The following is a 21829-nucleotide window of genomic DNA, read 5'->3' on the forward strand; positions in this document are numbered from 1 at the left end:
TCGAATCCACGGATGAGGCGGTCGATTTTGTGAAAGAACTCTGAGATCGAGACGAGAGAACCGTGAAAAATCCCGTGAAAAGTGTTTTTTGAGCCCAAAGTTTTCATTGTTCAGCGTTTCCCTGAACAAAAGAGATGCGCACATGTACTCCTGCGCAATAATAATTTACAGTTTCCAATGGAAATATGGCGACCACTTTTTGCTCCATTTGATGATGTGATTAACTAAATTTCCCTCTCTTTACGACTGCCGAATCTTCGTCATGCTAGTTCCAATTTTTACGCTCAAGTTGAGCCACAAAATCCATGCTCGAACTGCGGCGTTGGGAAGGTTCGATGGTAAACATCCTTGTTTGACAGCAGGCACAACTGCGGGAAAGGTTGGTCCGAAGTTTTATTTTTCAGTATATATCTGAAAACTCTCATGGTTTCTTGTTCTTTATCCACGGAAAAATCAAGGCTGGTTGGAGGTCTTTCAATGACGTCAATCCAATGGTAACATTTCTGAGGCATTTATGATGGCTGATAAATGCTGTAGATGTAGACGAAGGACTATTAAAATGGGCTGAAAAATCTCGGCAGTAAGCTAAGCTTATCATAATTTCCATAGAAACAAGAAAACATCTTTAATTCTTCGTTATGATATAAATTTACGCGTAAGTACATGGTAAAGGTCAGCTTAAAACCTCATTATCTAATTTACACCCAAAAGAATAAATTGAGATGGTTGAGTAACAATTTATTAGTGTGGTTTGGGCATGATTTCACAAATTATGTGCATGTATAGCAGACCTGCCAACTCTCCTGGTTTTCCCGGGAGTCTCCAAGTTTTTCATCAAATCTCCCGGTCTCCCGGTTAGAGTACCAAATCTCCTGGGAACTACCTACTGTGGCTCTTGTTAAATTTTTTTTTCATTAATTTCGTCATTTTCAAGATTTCAAAAAGGAAAATAAAACAAGAAGGGAATTTGTTGCTCTTATTTGAGCTGCTCTCGATCGAAAAAGGTAAAACAGAACAATCAAATTGATATATATTTAATGAGTATCCTAACTGGTCAGAAATCAACCAATCAATTTGCACAATACATGGTACAAAATTGGCAAGATTTCTAGCCGTCTCCAGGTTTTTGTACTCTGGGGGTTGGCAGGTATGATGTATAGCTGTAAGCTTTTATCTCTAGTAGTCCCTAGCGAGGACCAATGCATGTGTTTCATTCTTGGGAAAGAAGTGCCTCTCCACCCAGGGTGCCTGAGAATTGTCATCATAGCTTGACAAGATAAAAGTGGACTAGCATAACACGCAGTTGGTAAGAACAGTATTAGTTCTCCCAGCTGGCTTGGATGAAATTGATAACCATATCACTTGTCATCTGTGGACAGACTACTTATGTATCTTCACGTTCTGAACAAGGGTGAAAGTTGACAGTATTGTTATCTGGGTTGTACGAAACATTTTGTGTAGCTTAAAGGAACCTTTAGTGCCTTTGCACTAAAGGTGAATTGTTGAAGGAAAAGCAGATTTTATTCAGGGGTTTCATTAAGGGCCGGGCACTAAGCAAATTAACCAGCTGTCAAGATGATTGATCCCACCCGGTTTGACCATCTAGAGGAAAGTTTTTATTATAAAGAAGTTCATTCAAAAAGTTTTCCCCATCTGTGAAAACCAGTTGCCATCCTGCTGTAAACATTGATGAAACGCCTGTTCATTGATTTCACTAATTATATTAATTATTGCAAGTTGTTGTTATTGTTTAGGTTTTCATCCACAATCCCCATAGTAGTGCATTACAAGGAGGCCGAGCAGTTGCAAGTCATGATAATGACATCAGCATTTTGAATATCAACCAACAAGTGTCTGCTGTTGCTGCTGGTCAGCTGAATAGCTCAGGGTGTGACACTCTTCTTGTTGGGACACCCACAAACTTCCTGGCTTATGACGTGGAAAATAATTCAGATCTCTTCTATCGGGATGTAAGTGGCCTTATAAGGAGTACCCCAGTTTACCATGTTTGCCTTTGTCTTATCCAGGGTTTTCAAATTGAAATAAAGTAGCAGGAGGAAATTGTCAAGCAGACAGAGCACTACTTGCTCGTGATCAAGGTGGCCGGGTGTGGAAGAGTGCTGGAGTTGGTTACCTGCTGGGGCTGGGTTGCTGGTCCTGGAAATTTTTCAAAATCTGTGTGTGTTCAAGTGCATTTCTGGCATACACATGTGATTTTGTTGGAGGCAACCGACAGCATAGTCTGAATTGTTTCACCTGTTTATTTATTTCTCCAGAAAGATCAGATCATGATAACATTGGTGAAACGAAACTGTGCATAATTTTAATAAACCTTTTGACAAATAGTACCTGGCACAAACGCTTGAAGAAGGCAGTGACCTACTTCAGGTGCTGGCTTATTCTGGAAACCCTGCTTATCGAAATAGGTGTTATCATAGCATCAAAATTGGAACCAGGCCTCAAGTATTTAATTCTTCTAACGTCACAGATGGTAAAGATACATGTAAAAAATTAATATGCATTTATTAAAAAAAGAAAAAAAGATCATAGACTCATTGATGAGCGTACAGCTACATTTACATTTTTTTTTCCTTTGTATGTACTGTGTTTACATGTACACATGTTTTGTTTACCGGCAGAGGATATACAATTAACTGAGTTCTCACACTTGCTTATGATAACTTTATTCCACTGATTTTACATAGATAGCAGATGGAGCAAATGCAATTGTTACAGGGAAGCTTGGAACATTTGAGAATCCTTTGGCAATAGTTGGTGGAAATTGTTCAATTCAAGGCTTTGACTTTGAAGGAAATGATGAATTCTGGACAGTAAGTAATGACAATGTTTTTTTATGTCTTGTAATACGACATGTACACTCCTATTTTGTCCAGGGAGAGCAGTTAAATATTTGTGGAAAACAGAATCTCTTCTTCAGTGTTTCCGCCAGAGCGCGCCATTGTGGGAATCCCGCGTTTAAATCAGAGATGGCCCCCAGAAAAAAATGAAAAAAGGGCCAATTTGGCCCTTTCCTTTTACAAGACTGCAGGCTTAACACAGGCATAATATTTTAAAAGCCATCCCAGGGCTTGAAATTGTGATCGATGTGGTCGCCAATGCAACAAGCATTTCATCCTTGGCGACCAAAAATTCTGGTTTAGTCGCCATAATACGGCATAATGGTGACTACATTTCTCTGTGTTGACGATCAATAACGGTTATTTTGTCACACATTACATGTATGTCCTTCTAGAAAATCACATTGAAAGATCTTTGCTTCTAAAACATTCAACATAACAAAAGAAGGCAATCCGTCCTTTTACTTTGCTGTATGGATTCTCTCACATCAGAAAACTTCCAAATGACTAATCGTGTTTAAAATCGCCCTATGATGCATTGCAAACCCTTGATCATTGACTACGTCATGTATGCCTACAGATTGTTCTCTTGTAATGCACGGATCCTTCATACTAGTATCTGATTCAAAAGCAACTTTATTGAGTACAAACACTTCAAAAAGCACTTACTATTAACTTTTCTCATAGATCCTAATAAACTGCTTTCTTTTTCTTGGTATCCTGATGCATTTTTTCCTTCTGTAGCTTTCAATTTATTGGCCCCTTTCCTAAAAAATTGGCCCCTAAAAAAGATCTTCAGGGGCCACTTTGGCCCTTAAGTAATATTTTCTGGCTGAAACACTACTTCTTTACACCCTGAATATGTGATTTGGTTTCTGGATTTCTTTTGTTGATTGTTGGAAAGACACATTTATTTACATGTAGCTTATTCCATGATGACTTAAATAAGCTATTGTTAATGTAATTATATATTTCCAAAAGGGTCTTGATAATAGCAGGCAAATAAAGAATTTAAAGACAGTGATCTATCTACCTGCATGTCCCGCATCTCAGACACATAATTTTCCTAAAAGACGTACAAATTTAGTCCCAAATGCGTCCCATTGGACGCAAAAAATTGCCTTCTCTCTATTACGATCACGACTTGATGACTTTTCTTCTCTATTCGTGAAAAATTTCAAAATAAGTATCAAAGTAAGCAGTGTGTGATTGTAAAGCGAACGCCATTACATTCTGTTCATTACAGGCTCAATTTTCATGATCAGCGGTATTTTACAGAAGTGTATGTTTTTTTATTCCATACACGTGCTTTCTGTCTCTTCCTGCTTGCTTTTTCATAAGACAGACATTGTTATTCAAATTAAGTGCCACCAAAGAAAAAACTTAAGCTCCTGGAGGGGCAAACACAGCTCTCATTTGCAAAACGGCCCAAGGCCAATAGACATCAAGAACAAGAAGCAGCAGCTGCAATAGAGAAGGATGATATGAAAGCGAATGAAGACAATGAAGAATCAACACAAGCAAAATCAGCGAAAACTAAGGAACAAAGATTTTTTGAGCCGTGGCTCAAAACATATTCATGGCTGGTCTACGAGAAAAATGGAAATTATATGTATTGGAAAGTCTGTTCGGAGGCTAGGAAATTGAACGGATGAGTAAGGAGGCCCAGTGCCAAAATTTTCAAAACACCAAGCTAAATCGGCATGCTGGTCTCCTTGAACACAAGATAGCCCTCCAAGGCCTAGAGATAAGAAAGTCATTCGAAGAAGTGCGAAGAAAAGGCATGATTTGTATGTCGAAGACTGAATGTAACTAATAAAATACAAAGCTCATTTAATTGTATGTGTTATTCATAGGTACAACTGATACACTGATAAGTGTGGGACTCACACTCCTGTGTGTGGGACTCACAGGTTTTTGGCTGTGGTTTATTTAACAGATCTATGAGGTGGCTCTTCTCTGTTATTTACTATTGAGACAAATTTGGCTATTTACAATTAAAATAATAAGTTAGAGTGATGTGTGAAAATACAGGGTTATCCTAGAAAAATGCTAACAGATTTGAAATAAAAATTAAAAACATTGTTGTGCCCTGAAGGATTTGAGCTCACAACCTCTCGCTTGTTGGGCGATCTTCTACTACACTATGCCACATCGGCATCTAAAGAAATTCAGTGAAACATAAAATAATATTATATTGCTTTTTACAAAAATGCGGGGTTGTTAGAACAGCAGGCTCATGTAAAAAGAGTTGGGTCCTACGAGTCGATGGTTGGTTCCAGATTATCCTTCAAATAAGTTGTTGCTGAGCTTGTTCAAGCAGAGGTGAATTATTGTCTTTCTGGTAATGTTTCTCATTTGTGCATTCGTGGATCTGTTTGGATGTTTGACACTGGCATTATTCGTCACTCAGTGGAGCTGGAGTAGCAGGAGACTACAATTCGATGTAAGACATAAATGGGTTAATTTTGAACAACTGCATTCGGACATAAGCTGTGAATGGACTTGCGTTATTTAATCAATACAAAAACTCCATTCTCGCCCTTTCATAAATCATTATCTGAGTTCAGTGGCTCACAACCACTTTGATCATTTGCATATTAAGGTTGTGTGCCAGTATTAGGTCACTCAGAAGTTGCCTGTTATTATTTATGACATCATGGAAATTGTGACTGGATCTTATTGTTGTCCCGCTTTAGGTGACAGGAGACAATGTGTGCTCTTTGGCAATGTGCGATTTTAACGGCGATGGACTTTTAGAGGTACTGCGTAATATTTGATCATCAATTGTCCCTGTCATTGACACTGTTATAGTCAGCAGACATTGATTTTACCTGGCTTATACACTGTAGTGTTACTTACATCAGTGGTTGGTTACACTGTGTTTACATTGTGATTTTTCTCCAGGAAAAAATTAGAGAAATATCTTTTACAGTGGGTTTTTGGTTTGAATCCCATCAGAATTTCCAAGACCTCTTTGTGGAGGGCATACAATTATTTTGGAAATTTTCCTATTCTAATTCAAGACAAAAATGCTAAAAGGTAACTCTTTTAAACTGGGCAAACATTCTGTCCTTCAGGGAGACTAGAAAATATATATATTTCTTGATAATAAAGGGCAAGGGCCATACAGCATTGTTTAGAAAAAAATTGTACAATCAGTTATGGTGTGGGAAATAGTTTGGAAATACACCATAACTACAAGCAAACTATTATTTGAATTGAGAGCTGACAACAGACATTATTCAACAAGAAGAGAAAGAAAGTTCAAAGAAAAAGAACATTTTACAGTATGTTAAGTTATTTGCTAGTGTTGTTAAAGTAAACCATAAACCTACAAGTTAGAAAACTTTCAACAACACTACCCAGTCTAATGTTTTGGAAATATTGGACCAACAAAACAACATTCTGATTGGTGAGTTCATCAGCAACATTGCTCACTTGTGGATCCTAAGGCTTGTCGAGAGTCCAAATTACAAGTAACCTGTGCTGAATCTTCAAAATAGTATGTACATGTATGTGCTGTATATTAACTGATGGTATTTTGCACCCACAGCTACTCGTTGGGTCAGAAGATTTTGACATCAGAGTGTTCAAAGAAGATGAAATTATTGCGGAGATGACAGAAACAGAAGTGAGTAGTCTCAAAATGGTCATTCTATGATCCTGTATTTTTAAATTAGTAGTGTTCAGGAAATTAAATGTAAAATGTTGTTCATTTCAGTAATTATGACATAATGGTGCTAGGTTATTTATTATTTCATTTATTTTCTCTTTGTAGTCTGTAACATCCCTTTACCCTCTCCGAGGATCAAGATTTGGCTACGCACTGGGAAATGGCACTGTTGGAGTTTATGACAAGACAGCAAGATACTGGAGAATAAAGGTAATAAACCTGCTTCTCTCTTTAACAACTGGATTGTAATGCTTTATATGTAAATTAATGTGGCGAACTGGTGCCACAGATTGTCAAACAGCAACCATATTTAGTCACTATTACTGACAAACAAGGAGTTTAATTAATATTTGTGACTGTTTTCTTAGATTTTTCTATGCTGGCAAATAAATAATTATTAATTATTTAATGTCATGGTGTTTAGAACTGCTGTGCTACATATAATTGCAGGAATTATAAATGAAGAAATAAATATTGTTACTTGTCAAGACCTAAATTAAACTTCTTAAAAGTCCCAACTGGTCTTTTCTTTTCTTAAAGATAATTGACATTATAACATAGGACGTACGCTAGTCCTACCTAATTCCTATTGAGCCATCAGGAACAGAATCTCTATACATTATATGCACAGCTGTGCGTATATAACATGGCGTATATATGCAATTTCATGTAGCTGCAAAATTTCCATCGAGTTTAGTGCAGGTTTCTTTTGTTAAGTTTCGGCAATGTGAAGATTATACTGAACAATCCAAACCCCACTTCAAGCCTTTGACTTTTACCTGGTTAAGATGTTTACTTAAACTTGAGTATTTTGACTTTGTTTGTCTACACTTTCATTGAGTATGTTTGACTTTGCTTGCATACATTTTCATTGTAATTAATTCAAATTTTTCATTGACAATTTTAGAAACGAGGTTAAGCGTTTTCGTTCAACTGTTGCTCAACTGATTGTGGTGTGTTAGGATCCTAATGACCTTTGTTTTTCTTCACCACACATTGTGAGAACTAATTGTAGTCAATCACAAATGAAACATGTTTTAGTGCCCAAGTTGTTATTGCCATGTTATAAAAGAATTGGTTCATGCTTTTAGCTGTGCGTATATCGAGTTATGGATGCACTTGGGAAGATTGGAGAGCACTCAAGAAGCTAGACTTGGTCTCAGCTATCGCGTAGAGCAACTCTTACGCTTCTTTCGTGTTCGTCAAACTTCCTGCGTGCATCCATAGCTCAATATACATGTATGCACTCTAAGCATGAACTAATTCTTAAGTTTTTGTAAATGGTGATTAACCTTGTATTGGCATTCTATTGAGTGTGTGAGGCAGCGGTTTATGGTATATACTAGCTGAGGTTTTTGCTTTGCTCTCTGTAACAAGGAGTGCTTGTGATAGCAGGTGCTTGACTGTGAAGAACAACATCATGATATTGTAGTAACTGTGTGAAACTGTTTAGTATATGTAACGAGGAGACCTTCATTGATTAAAGTAATTCTCATTCCCTGCGTAATATCTGAAATTTCATAACTCTCACTTTAGGGTAACTCAGTCCAAGGCATAATCGAAACACTTCCACCTGCAGATCTTGCAATGGCCAGTGCTAAATCCAAATCCAAAACACCTCATAAAGCATATACCAAAGTACTGTCAGTACCTTTTTTTTCCCTTCTGTTGTTCTATTTCAGAATCAAGAACTGTTATTATAATATATAAAAAAAACACTTATGATAAAATTTATATTTAGTATTAATAAAGGAATAACAGACCAATGTTCGTCATCTCCATACATGCAATGCAGACATATTTTATGTCAGCAATAATTTGTTCTTCTACAGACTATTTTGTACTGAACCTTGTCATGGCCAAGTTGTACAGTGATTTATAATAAGCCAATTTATCGCAGTATTTTTGCGTAGGTCATGAAAACCTGGAAAGTTGTGCAATTTTATAATTTCACTTTCCAGGCCTGGAAAGTCATGGAATTTAAGTGTACTTGTAAGTCTTTGAAAGCCATGGGAAAGCAGTATGCTTGAGATCTGAGAATAAAAAGGCAGAAGATCTTAAGTTTAAACCTAACTTTAACTCAGCTTAGGCAACCTTCCAGACTTAAATGTAAATTAATCTTTGTATTTGTTGTTGCTTTGTTTGCAGTCCAAAAACCAAGCGATCACCATTCATAGTTTTGATCTTGACTCTGATGGAGTACCAGAGCTCATTACAGGCTGGTCCAATGGGAAGGTAATATAGTCGTCAAACTTTCTCAACCTTTTTCTTGAAAATGAAATCAATACTTTTCTTTATTTCTGGTTCTGGTTGTATCTTACAAATTGATTACTCCAGCTGAATCAGTGTAGCAAATTGCTCGCAAAGGAACTGACCAATAGTACTTCAGTGTGCAAAAATAAAAGAAATGGTCACAAAATCATTGCCACCATATGGTAATTTGGTGGAATTAAATTGTTAGCATCCAAGATTTTCGATTCATTTATCGATTTGCACAGAATTTTGTCAGTAGTTGCACTTTTAAGGATTAGTTATGTATTCATCAGTGAAGAGAATTTAATTCAATTGTTGTTTATTTCAGATTGATGCCCGTAGTGACAGAACAGGTGAGGTCATCTTTAAAGATAACTTCTCTGTGGCTGTTGCTGGTATTTTAGAAGGTGACTATCGCATGGATGGCAAACTGGAATTGATCTGTTGTTCAGTGGAAGGAGAAGGTATAATTTCATCTATAAATCAGGATGTCATACCGTATAGAACTTTATGATGGAATCTGAAGCAGTTAACACACTTTTTGTTGAGTTACAGTTATTCTACTTAATCACTCAAGAAAGTACTTTTTGAGCTCAAACCAAGTGCATTGAAAAGAAACAAGACTCAAGGAGGAGCTTGACTGTGTGTCTATGGCACCTCAATGATCTCAAACTGTCTTATCATACATGTAGCATGCACAATTCCTTGAACTTTTTATAAACTAGGATAATTCATTAGTGAGAGCAACTTTCCAGTGCCTGCCAGTTGTTGGAGAGACCAAAACAATCCCATCCCACTGGCAATTCAAAAGAGGACTTAGTGCATTATATAGAGGTTGGTAGTCGTGCTCTAGAAATTACAAGACAATTATATGAATGATTAATTACTAAAAGTACATATCTTTGCTTTGGCTTTGGCGCAGTCTGATTTTTTAAAACATGGGGAATATGATACTAATTCTAGGGTTCCAGGTTTTAGTCCTGGCTGTTTTGTCATCTCCTTGAGCAAAACTCTTACTGTCACATTGGGTAATCTTCACCTGGGAATATGACTGGGTATAAGTGTGAATTCTTTTAACTTGACAAAATGGGGACTAGCTTCCTTAGTTTTAAGAAGGTGTAAATAAAACTCCTGGTCATACTCAGAAACCAGAAGTAAATACGGTAGCCATGATTTGTAGCTGGTTCACCTCATATCAACCATTCATGCACCATCTTGTATTCATCCCAGACTTCCTTGTGCATGCAATGCGATGCTCTTGGGATTTAATTAATAATACAAGATGGCAGGTGTGTCACATGAAATAACATTTTAATGTCATATAGTTAGCGTTTTATCAAATGAACTTGACATTGATAAAAGTAGTTTTAACTGCTGTGGTGAGTTTGTAAAGCTGACATTTTGATCAAAAGCCCCTCATCAAAGCAAAGTGATGATGTTGCTGTGAATTCCTAGGGCTGGCGTACTTCACTAAGTTACTGTAGACATTCTTTGCTATTTTATTAGTCCGAGGATATCTGCCAGCATCTGCCGACATGAAGGGAAACTTGATGGATGTCAATGTTGAGCAAGATGCGCTGCGAGACTTAGCGCAAAGAAAACAAAACTTGCTACTGGAACTGAGAAACTATGAGGAAAATGCAAGGGTAAGGTTCACGAGAGCTAGAAATTAATTAATATATAAGCACCATGGGAACAATGGAAATTATAACGTATCATGCAGGTTAGTCCTGCCTAATTCCTATTGAGCCATCATGAATGAAATCCCTATATATACGCATCGCCATGTGTATATAACATGACGTGTGCAGTGTCAGTTTAGCTGTGCACAAAATTTCCATCGAGTTTAGTGCACGTTCCTTTTAAGTTTTGGCAATTTGAAGATTATTCTGAACAATCCAAACCCTGCTTGGAGCCTTTGACTTTTGCCAAGCTAAGATGTTTGCTTAAACTTGAGTGTTTTGACTTTGTTTGTCTACATTTTCATTGAGCAGTTTTGACTTTGCTTGCACGCATTTTCATTGTAATTCATTTGAAGAAGCGAATTTTTCATTGACAATTTTAGAAACCAGATTAAGCTTTTTCATTCAACTGTTGCTCAACTGATTGTGGCATGTTAGGATCCTAACAACCTTTGTTTTCCTTGACTGTGCATTGTGAGAAATTTGTAATGAATCACAAATGAAACATGTTTTGGCACCCAGGTTGTCGCCATGTTATAAAAGAATTGGTTCATGCTTTTAGCTGTGCATATATCACACTATGGATGCACTTGGGAAGTATGTAGAACACTCAAGAAGCTAGAGTTGCTCTCGGCTATCACCTCGAGCAACTCTGATGCTTCTTTTGTACTCTCCAAACTTCCCGTGTACATCCATAACTCGATATACTATATATTTCCTCCCTCCTAAAAAGACCAAGCATTTCCAAATTAATTCAAACTCAACCTTGATAGATCTTAGGACCTGCATGAAAGCCAGCTATATGTAGGTCCATCAGCTTCCTCTCTGAATATTGAAATTTATTTGTTAATTTTTTTTGTAATTTTAAGTCAAACTTTGTTTCTTCAGGTTGGGAAGGCTGGAGGTCAAGAGGTTGACCAGTCGCAAATGGGTATCATACCAGCTAATACCCAGTTACAGACATCACTCTTGGTAAATCCAGGCAGTGAACAGGTTCAGCCTCATGTTGAACTGTCCATCTCAACTACTAATGAAACTATCATACGAACTGTTATGATATTTGCTGAGGGAGTGTTTGAAGGGGAAAGCCATGTGGTGCATCCTCCACAACAAAGTTTAAAATCGTCTCTTCAAGTTCCAGTGTTCCCTCCAAAAGACATTCCAGTTGATCTTCACATCAAAGCTTTTGTTGGAAATAAATCCAGGTTGGAAGGCAGAGAGTATAATTTTATTATTTTGTTATTCTTCTACATGTATGAGGAAATAGTCAATGAGGTGTAGCCAAGTTGGCTAATGCTCATAGAAAACGAGAGTATACAAGTGTATACAAGCCACATCTGTATTGTAGTGATGGCCTTATGTGGGCATTGCTCACAGGGAATGAGTAATAATAACAATAACAACAACAACAACAACAACAATAACAATAACAATAACAATAACAATAACAATAACAATAACAATAACAATAATAATAGTAGTAATAATAATAATAATAGTTGTCAATAACCTGATCCTGTTCCATCTTGTTCTTTTACAGCTCCCACTTCCATGTTTTTGAACTTACAAGACAACTTCCCAGGTATGAGGGTTAAAGTGGAATACTAATAAATATTAACCAGAGGCCATAACGCTGAGGGACAGAATTTTTTGGGCCATCTCCACCTAGTGTCAAACTCAAAGACATTAACAGCATCCATGTGCTAATCTGCAGTAAAATGGCTAAAGATACATTTAGTCGTTCATGATCAACTATTATTTATAATTGAAAGAAAGAAAATGTTGTAAATATACAAGAATTTCTTGTCAAAATAAATGTTGTTTCATTAGCATCATGTACAATCTGTTATTAACTGGTGTCTGCCCAATAATTACAATGAGCCACCACAACTCAAGGTGACAAAGCAACACACTGGAGAAGCAATCATGTAGTCATGGCCATATACTTTTCTTGCAATTGAGAAATTAAAACATATTTCTAGCCTTGAACTTGATACAAGTCTGTACATACAGTGTAAACAAAGAAACAAACAAACAAAATTAATTGATTAGTGATTTGAAACAGTATGTAGTTTGGCAGAATGACAATCTTCCAGCCTGGACTAGCTGTATTAACCCATAGGACTATGGATCTTACTTGCCATTAGGTTGAACTCCATTGGAATTGTTTTGTTTTTCGTTTTGACTTTTCGTAGATTCACATTGTATATTCCATGCCCAGACGGTTATGCGGAGCCCAAATCTTACTGCTCCTTCCACATCAATGAAAGAGTGAACAGAGTACGTTTAGCTAATTAGTGCTTGTTTACTTAGTGGGAGGTCTGTGACCATGATATATGGCCTAAGGTGGTGAAGAACCTCAGCTGGCTTGCTATAATCATTTTGTTTATCTTGATTGATTCAGCTTAATAACACAAAGTCATGGGCCTCGATTGCCAGCCACTGTTTGGGAATAAGGCAACCCTCCCCTTAAACCTCATGAGAGTGGAAGAAATCAAGCCTAGGTTGATGTATGATACATAAATTAATACCTGATATAAACCTTGATTTTGTGGACACAAACCAACACTAATCAAACAGTGTGATTTCATTTGTGCAAAATTACTTGGTTAGATTTTGTTAGTTCTTTAAAAGCAAAATGGAATTAATTCTTTTATGTTTCTTTTTTAACTTCATAATATTTTCGCCACTTATCTTGCATATTCTATTGCACTTTAGCATTTGCGACATTTTAAACTTTTTTTTTAACTGTGAGGAACAATCATATTTATGCTACATCTGGAAACTGAGTGGCATATTTTCCATATCCTCCTCACTGGGCAAGATATTGGTGACATTATTTCCCGCTTTGTCGCGTTCATTTGTGCAAACTGTCAGTGAAATTGAGAGCGATTAGTCCACATCATGAGAAAAGATATTACACAGTGACTTGAGGGTATGAATTTTAGTTTTTCTGTTGTTAAAAGATATTACAGTCTTACAGAAACATCATAGTCCATCCATTTGCCTCGATCTTTTATTCGCTGTGCTTGTTTTTAGAATATTGTATTTCATCATCATCATTGTTCTGTTATCTTAGTGGAGAATTGGGCTGTTGCCTCTCCACTTCCAGGCTATCCTATACTCTGTAGCTGATGCCGCCTCTGCCCAAGACGTTGATTCTTTCTCCTTAAGCTCCCTTTAAAAAAAATATAGTTTTTACAACCTGAAAATAAAATTCATATATTCACGTCTCCTTGTAATGTCATCTATATCATTCACTGCCTGTACCAGCTTGATCAAGTGAATATTTCCTCTGTTCACGATGTGACCTCTATAACCAAATGATACACATTCTAGTCAGGCAAAGCATGCAGAGGGTAGCTATAATTGGTCTCGGGCTATCCACAGACATGCAAATATGCCCGGAAGATAGGAAATATAGTGACTCAATGGTGTTCTCTTTATTCACACTTATTTCAGGTAGTGATGTGGCTGAATCAAAACTTCCTTCTCCCTGAGGAGATAGAAAGCAAAGACACAGAACTGGACATGATGTTCTTATCTCTGAGGACTGGAAATCCACTGGCAATCAAAATGGACCAAAGTGGAAATGTTAGTAACAATTTGTTATCCTAATGATGATAATACATACTTATTTATGAATATAAAATTGATATAATGCTTGACTGTACTGTATAACTCTGCCAGGCTTGGCAAGTCTAGCTGAATGAAAAGTGGTAGACTTGTTGAGGCTGTGATGTTGGTAAAGTAAGGCTGTCCACCATACAGTGAATCTTGTTACATGTGAACCTTCTTTTAATTAACTCAGTCCTTTTAGATAGTCCTTTCTTCTATTTTCATGTTCTGTTCTTTGTTCACTGGTACATTGTTACAAAATTGAATATTGCATTCTCTGGAGAAAATTATTAAAAAACATGAGCTTTCAACAGCCAGTCTACTGTCTTTGACGGATTAAAATTTGTGATAAAATAAAACATTAAAATTTGAATATAGAGCGTAATTCGCATAATTTAATAATACTCGTTAAAAGATGCTCGGAAGATTGCTAGAAGTGCTAAAATAAATGTTTTTTTAAAGAGAATGTTGTATAGTCTCGGGAGTGGGCATGAGTTATTATCAACCTCAACATTGTTGGCCGTGTGCCATGATTCAACTGTCTTTCTGGTGCAATTGTTGTTGTTTTTTTTTGTTGGTATATTGCTGACGCACACAATGTTTCCTGTGAGGGGTGATGCTGTGAACGATTAAAAAAGATCAAGATGGACAATGTAGTGGTAGCACAAAGTAAGTAAGATTTTTTCTTTTTCAGGTGACTGTTAAGACTGATGACATGGATTTAGCAGGAGACATCATTCAAGCCCTTGCATCTTTCTTGGGAATTGAGGTAGATAGGCCGTCAAACAAGAAGTTGCCTTTGGTGTCAAGTATTTTCTGTTAGGGCTTTGTGTTCTCCTATTAACACTAAGATTTTATGTTGCTGTACGTCTGTTCAGTAACTGATCACGGATGACTTCAAAATGTGGTAAGAACAAAAAAGTGACGTTTTTCCGTTATGTTTTTTGTCTCCACTTCAATGTAAATACTGTTTTTTGAGGTTTCTTTCGATCTGAAGGTAATCTAGTACAACTTAGTAATTAATAAGACACTTAAGACATTCATGTAGCTCCCAAAAGAGGGAAAAACTGAGACACAGACCACGTGGTTATAACAAATAATTTTCAAATCAGTTCGCACCGAGTGTGTTTAAAAGTTTAAGTCGAGTAAACTGGATGAGTAAATAAACTGTTCTACTGTGTCTTCAGGCAAGCAGAAACTATCTGGTTATTAATTTTTATCATCTCTGAGTCAAACTATCGTGAGTTGACAAACCATTGTAATTTCATAAATTTGTAGAAATCTATATTGTTATTGTACAATGGCAATTTTATTACAGGATCTCCAGTCCACAGCAGAATTTCCTGATCAATTGGAAGAACTCCGCGAAATTTTGCTTAAGGTGATAAAGAAATATTGTTAAACTAATTTTTAAAATATGTACTTGTCGTAATAGTGATAGGTTACTACAAAATCCTTGCAGCCAAGTACTGCACAAGACATGAACCATGCTAAAAATGCATGACTTTGTGGCCATGTTCTGAAGCCCTCTGATGTTTTGTATACCTTTAAAAGGCTGAAGATCTTTTTTTCAGGATTCTGGGAAACTTGTAGATATAAAACTGTAGGAGCGATCTGTGCCCATGATTAAAGTTCTGAAAAAGGGGTTTGAAAGAGATCTCAAAAACCTTAAAACTGAATTTTCGACCGCCCTCTGCGGTCTTCTTCTGAGAAATGTACTCTGCAAGAGTCACGAATGCAAAATGTAGCTAAGACGTCAGTGTTCGTTGCCCGTTGGGGAGGAAACCAGTGGTGCATAAACCCTTGGGAAGGGTGCTCTTTCACTGACAGAGTTCTTGTCCAGGAATGAATGTAATGGCTCTAGAAAGAGCCTTTTGTCCTTGTTTTTCACGCCATTTTTCAAAATGCCCGCATAATTAGGGTGTATGTCGTGACCAGTGGTTTCGGCATGCTATTTTACCGCGGAGCCGTCATTCCCATTCGTTCCAGGCTTATATAATATATAGCAAGCTTTTTATTCCATGTGGTCAAGACATGATAGCCATGAGAGATTTCCCAGCAACCTCAGATCAAGGATATGTTCTCAGGGGCGAGGCTAGGGTATAAGTGATGATGGTGATTTCATTCACTTAAATTCATAGAGGATATCCAAGGGTTGAATGTCCACTAATTTCAGATACCAACTAATTGTAAATTGTAGAATTACCAGATTACTTTCCTTCATGATGCACTGTAGGTTAACAACTTGCCATTCATACTTAAAACTTAAAAGGCCCTTTTGATAGACTGGTGCACTCATGTGATGCAACTTTAAGCAGGCAGCCTGGCTGAGCGGTTAGAGCACCAGACTTGAAACCCGTAGGTCGCGGGTTCAAGTCCCGCTCTGACCACTAAGCTGGAGTTGTTTCTCGGTAGACCCTAGTTCAACTCCTCGGTCATACTTATAAATAGCCAACTGGTCTGCCTCCCGCCAGTTGAGATTTTTAAGCCTATTACATTAAGTTGATATATTTGTTTATTTCAGTTTAAGTGACATACCTGTGAACTAGCTAGGTGTAGCTAAGCGCGTAAACCACTACAAAAAACAACATTTAAACATTTGAACATTTTAGACATAATGTGTATATTAGAATTGTGTTCACACTTGGGTTAACACATGTACAAGGCGACGCAAGCAAACACAGTGCTTGATGTTCCATGATTACTTAAACTGTTATTGTTGTAATTATTATTCAGGTAGATGAGTTACATGCTGTGAGACAAAAACTCACAGCGGAGATGGCAGATCATTCCAACTTGATCAGAAGTCTTGTTGTTAGAGCTGAAGATGCCAGATTAATGGGAGACATGTAAGTCTTGCTGAACAATCTCCTTACATACATGTTCTTATAGAGTGTGTGCATTGTCACGCAATAAAAAATAAAATCAAAAACCAGTCAGTGGATAAAGTCGAGAAATTGTGATATTATAGACGATAAATAAAGAAAACAGTTCTCCAAGTTTAAGGTGTGTGCGTTGTCCCAACGTTGAGATATTCGTCGAAATGTTCCGCGCAAAATTGTAGAGCCTAGTATGGAGCCGCCATGTTAGAGGACCTTAGTCCTCCAATATGCAGGACGTAACATGTCGATCAAAGTCGATCATCGAAAACGTAGTCGATAAGTCGATAGTACTCAATATTTGTCGATAATTGTCAATCGACAAGTTAAATTTGTCGATAAAAGTCGATAATCACAAGATTTTCAATTGATTATCGATTTTATCGACAAAAACGCAGACAAATGTTTCAATCAGCTACGAAATTCAAGTAACCAAACCAATAATAGCTCTAATGACTTTTTTTTAATGCCGAGTGTAAACAGCTCTTAAGTAAATCTGTGTGGCAATAAACTTAAATAAAACCTGAACAACCAAGTGGTCTGTTATTCATTACAGAATAGGATGTTTAAATTACCTCGAGAAATGATCGATTAACAGTTTCAGCTGAACTAAATCGCGATCTTTTGCATAACTCGAACCAAACTAGTTCCCAGGGTCTCTCTAGGCGGGGAGATGAGAGATCCTGGGAACTCGAAGACGTGCTTCTTCGGGGGGACAGAACGGGCCAAAGTTTAGACTAGATGCGAGAAAAAATTGGGGCCAGCAAAGTAATTAAGAAGTAAAGTATAGTAAATTGACATTTTATTTCATCAATGTTTTTACTCAGTTCAACATTTGAAAAATACAAGCTCCTACCTCCCCTCCACTAACTATGCTCTCCGCTAGGTTGGCTAAATTCGCTGGGTTTGTATGCCCCTTGCTTCTCCTTGCACCTGTGACTGTTGTACCACTCCGCAACCTACGTACGCCTACGCCATACATCGTTTTTTGTATTTCCGATACTTGTCGATTGAAATCGATCAAAATCGATCAAAATCAATCATAATCGAACAAAGTCGATAATCACAATAAATTGTGTGATCGAGTTTTATCGATTTCCGATATTTGTCGATTGATTAGTATCGACAACGATCGACAATGATCGATTTTTATCGACTATCGAAATAATCGCCATGTTACGTCCTGCAATATGACGGCCAGAAAATAGTGTTAACATCTGGAACTTACTTTGGCTATCTAGACAACTGATTATCTAAACCGAACCAAAAAACATTAACACAAGTACTTTTCCTGATACTTTAACTCCTAAAATGGCTAAAAATCACGAGATAAGTATATACTTTTCGACAAACGCGATCTTAGGTTCATGTTACGCACCGCCATAACTCCGAAATTCAAAATGCTCTGGTTGTCAAACGAAGGACGCTATTGAGCTGGAAAGTTGCAAACAGATGCCTGATGAGGATAAAACCTTTTTAAATGGCTCTTTAGTTTTGGACTTGAGAATTTGATGACGTCACGCGAATACACTCTATTGTATTTTAGGCTTTTAATCTGTATAACTTTTAGATACAGGGCGCCTATGGAGACCAGCCTTAGAGCTGAATGGGCTACCCTGTCAAAATGAAGTTTACTTACTTACTTCTTTCCTTGGTAAACGCACCAGGGCCAAGTGGCTTGTGTGTAGGACCCCGGATTAAGCAGTAGTAGGCACCTGGACGCAGAAAATGTGTAGAGGCACAGTGGCTTTATGGACCGCGAAGTCAGGGTTCAAGCCCTGGCTGTGGTCATTGTGTTGTGTTCTTGGGCAAGACACCTTCCTGTCACAGTGCCTCTCTCCTCCCAGGTGTATAAATGGGTAGCAGCCAAATTAATGCTGGAGGAACCCCTTCAAGGTTCCAAGATCCCATCCAGGGGGGAGTAGAAATATTCCTAGTCGCTTCATGCTCCAGAAACCGGGATAAGCTCCAGCTTGACTTAACCTGTGCACACGCTATGGGTCACAAGGCTCGAACAGAGTCTTGACCTGTCTTTCCTCTCTGCCCCCATCTTATCTCTCCTGTGAGACTACTCTTACAAAGAGCCCTTCAAATAAAATCAAGCCATTTTTCTTTACGCCTCCAGTCGAAAACATTAATTCTCCGTAGTAATTGTGTCAGTGCCCTTTATTCTAGTGCCGAGAATTTTGTGGTACATCACATGTAACGATGACCCTTTGTGTACCCACTATTAAACCAATATGTCCTCAAATTCGTTGAAAATCAAATGGTTTGAGAAATGTGTGGAAAATTGTTCAGGCTCTCCTATTTGATAGTTGGCACGGACGGAGATAACGTCAAGTTGATGACTGCGCTTATGTTGTAGTTGTGTTGCGGTGGTTTTTGTCTCTAATTTCCAATTTTGGCTTGTTGACAGGAAAAATATGAGAAAAGGCTATATGGAACTGTATGATCTGAACAGAGACCTCATTAATGGCTACAAGATCAGGTGCAACAATCACACAGAACTTCTCTCCTGCTTGAAACTTGTCAATCAGGCTATTCAACGAGCTGGAAAGCTAAGAGGTAGGTAACTTTTTATAATGGACTGACTAACTAACTGACTGACAGACGGACAGACGGACGGACAGACAGACTGGCTGGCTGACTGACTCACTAATCGACTCACTGACTGACTCACTGACTCACTGACTCACTGAGTGATTCACTGACTGACTGACAAACGGAGAATGGACTGACTGACTGACTGACTGACTCCCGGACTGATTGACTCGACTGACTGACTGACTGACTGACTGACTCACCTACTGACTGACTCACTGACTGACTGACAAACGGAGAATGGACTGACTGACTGACTGGCTTGCTGACCGACTGACTGATGGACGGACTGACTAGCTGGCTGACGGATGGACGGACGGTAATGTTTTGTTAGACTAATTATATCCTTTGAGTAAATTACTGCGACGGAGAGTTAAAAGATGCGATAGGGAAATGATCAACCTATTGAACGTATAAAATAAGTGCTTTGCCATGGATACAGTTTTTTCTATCCCAAATAACTTTCTTCTCTTCTATAGTTGGCAGAGGTAAAGCTCAAGTCATTGCCGGTTGCCGACAAGCGATTAAGAACAACAATGTCAATGGCTTGTTCAAGATTATCAAAGCAGGATCACTGTGAAGTCGAAACTACATCATGTATTGATATGTATGGGGCTGTTTTTTAATTACTTTCATGAACTATTTGCAAAGCATGACCAGTGAGTTTCGACGAAAATATTTCGACACATGCATGCTCTGTTCAGTTCAGCACGTAGAAAACAGAACGGGAGGAAGTTCTGCCTTTTTTCGAAAATGCTGTTGTAGTAGAAACCATTTCATTTTGGACCGAAAGAAGCGGAGATTTGGCGGAACCGCGAAACGAAGGACAATGTGTCAACTGTAAAAAGAAATTTGCAAATGAGTGTTTGATTCTACACTGTTGTCATTGAAGTAGCTGCAATGTAAGGTTGGAAAGAGAAGAGGGAAGGAAAAGTGAAGACTTAAGCAGTGCGGAACGCGCAGCGCGATACACGAACACGAAGCGCGAGAGACAGGCTCGTGAATCACGCGCGCTTTAGAGCTTATCACTGATCATTCTTTTGTCACCCGTCTTCGTCCTTTTTCATGGCGCGTCCACTCCCCCATACTCGTGTATCACTGGTCTCCACTTGGACTGAATAGAGATTTCTAGATAGTGCCGTCATCAATTGTAAATATCGCCAATGTACAAAGTGGGATAGTTTAATAAATGTTTTGAACGCTAAGCAAAGAATGTTTAACGTGGTGTCAACTTTCTATGCAGTGCAACCCCGGTCTATGAAATCGCTTTGCTCGATATTCCCAGATCACAGAAAGTTTCTTACTTCACAACTCAAGAACTTGTTATGAGGAGACTCCGGGATGGGGTGGTAGGGGGCGAGGGCATTTTCGTATGTGCACTACTGATGACCCAAAGGGTGTAATGTAGGTAACAAAAAACAGAAAACAGGGTTAACTACACAAAGAAAGTGGATTTGATAAAGCGCAATCAAGACCACTGAATCTGAAATAGCTGACGTACAAGATCAAATCTGAAACATGGTAGGGTATCGTTTGACAAGTATTGTGTGAAAATCCACTCATTTGAAGGTGCTAGAGAAAGAGGAAACGGGAAATGGCTAGGATGTGAAGGGAAACTTTACAGAAGAATTTGGTCCTGCCTGCGTAGCGAGCGTTCCCATGCGAAGAGTTTTTCCGCATTCTGGCTGCGTCTGAATTGCATTGTTTTGCTCTCGCTCCAATTTACGCGCGGCCATAACGCGGAAAAGCTCTTCGTACGGGAACGCTTGCTACGTTAAACCTGTTTTAGAGAATTGATGTCGATAATATTTCAAGGCTCAATTTTTTCACATTTAAATTATCCCCGCGTTGCCATTTTCTGTTTGTAAAGCTTGATGTGGGATTATGAGGTTTGCTAAATATATCAGCAAAGGAAAACTTTGCGTGAGTGAACTTATTAAGTCGGCAGGTTAGGTCCAGGAGGTCCATCTGTTCAGTGAAGTGAGCGCCAGAATGAAACACTTCTCCTTGTTAATTTACGCTCAATAACTTTGTTTTATTATTCTGTTGTGGTTCAAATGTTGATCAAGACACATACAAGGATCCTAATCTTGTGGCGGTTGCGATCTTGGATTTGCGTGGCCTTTGTTACTCGTGCTTAGCCTACAAACCAGGATAAGCGGGGCAAAACGCGAAGCGCAATCCATATATAAGCGCGGAGGCCAACCACGAGCGGGACGCGCGAGTCCCAATGAAATCCGACAGATTTCTTTTGGACTCGCG

At 38.1% G+C, this 21829-nt stretch overlaps 1 protein-coding gene across 1 annotated transcript; it reads left to right on the forward strand.

The window, feature by feature from the left end:
* The first annotated feature begins 158 nt into the window (after window positions 1-158).
* On the forward strand, window positions 159-20776 carry LOC145499765 (BBSome complex member BBS2-like). The gene is made up of 18 exons (XM_081479295.1): window positions 159-379; window positions 1755-1970; window positions 2706-2831; window positions 5558-5620; window positions 6415-6492; window positions 6640-6744; window positions 8683-8769; window positions 9116-9251; window positions 10294-10433; window positions 11358-11674; window positions 12010-12051; window positions 12665-12749; window positions 13932-14063; window positions 14782-14856; window positions 15406-15468; window positions 16824-16936; window positions 19383-19531; window positions 20047-20776. Exons 1-18 carry the CDS (start codon window positions 263-265, stop codon window positions 20145-20147), a joined length of 2145 nt encoding a protein of 714 aa, XP_081335421.1. The 5' UTR covers window positions 159-262; the 3' UTR covers window positions 20148-20776.
* The last annotated feature ends 1053 nt before the right edge of the window (window positions 20777-21829 follow it).

The sequence above is a fragment of the Orbicella franksi genome, chromosome 10 (assembly GCF_964199315.1).
Source record: "Orbicella franksi chromosome 10, jaOrbFran1.1, whole genome shotgun sequence".
NCBI classification, from domain to species: domain Eukaryota; kingdom Metazoa; phylum Cnidaria; class Anthozoa; order Scleractinia; family Merulinidae; genus Orbicella; species Orbicella franksi.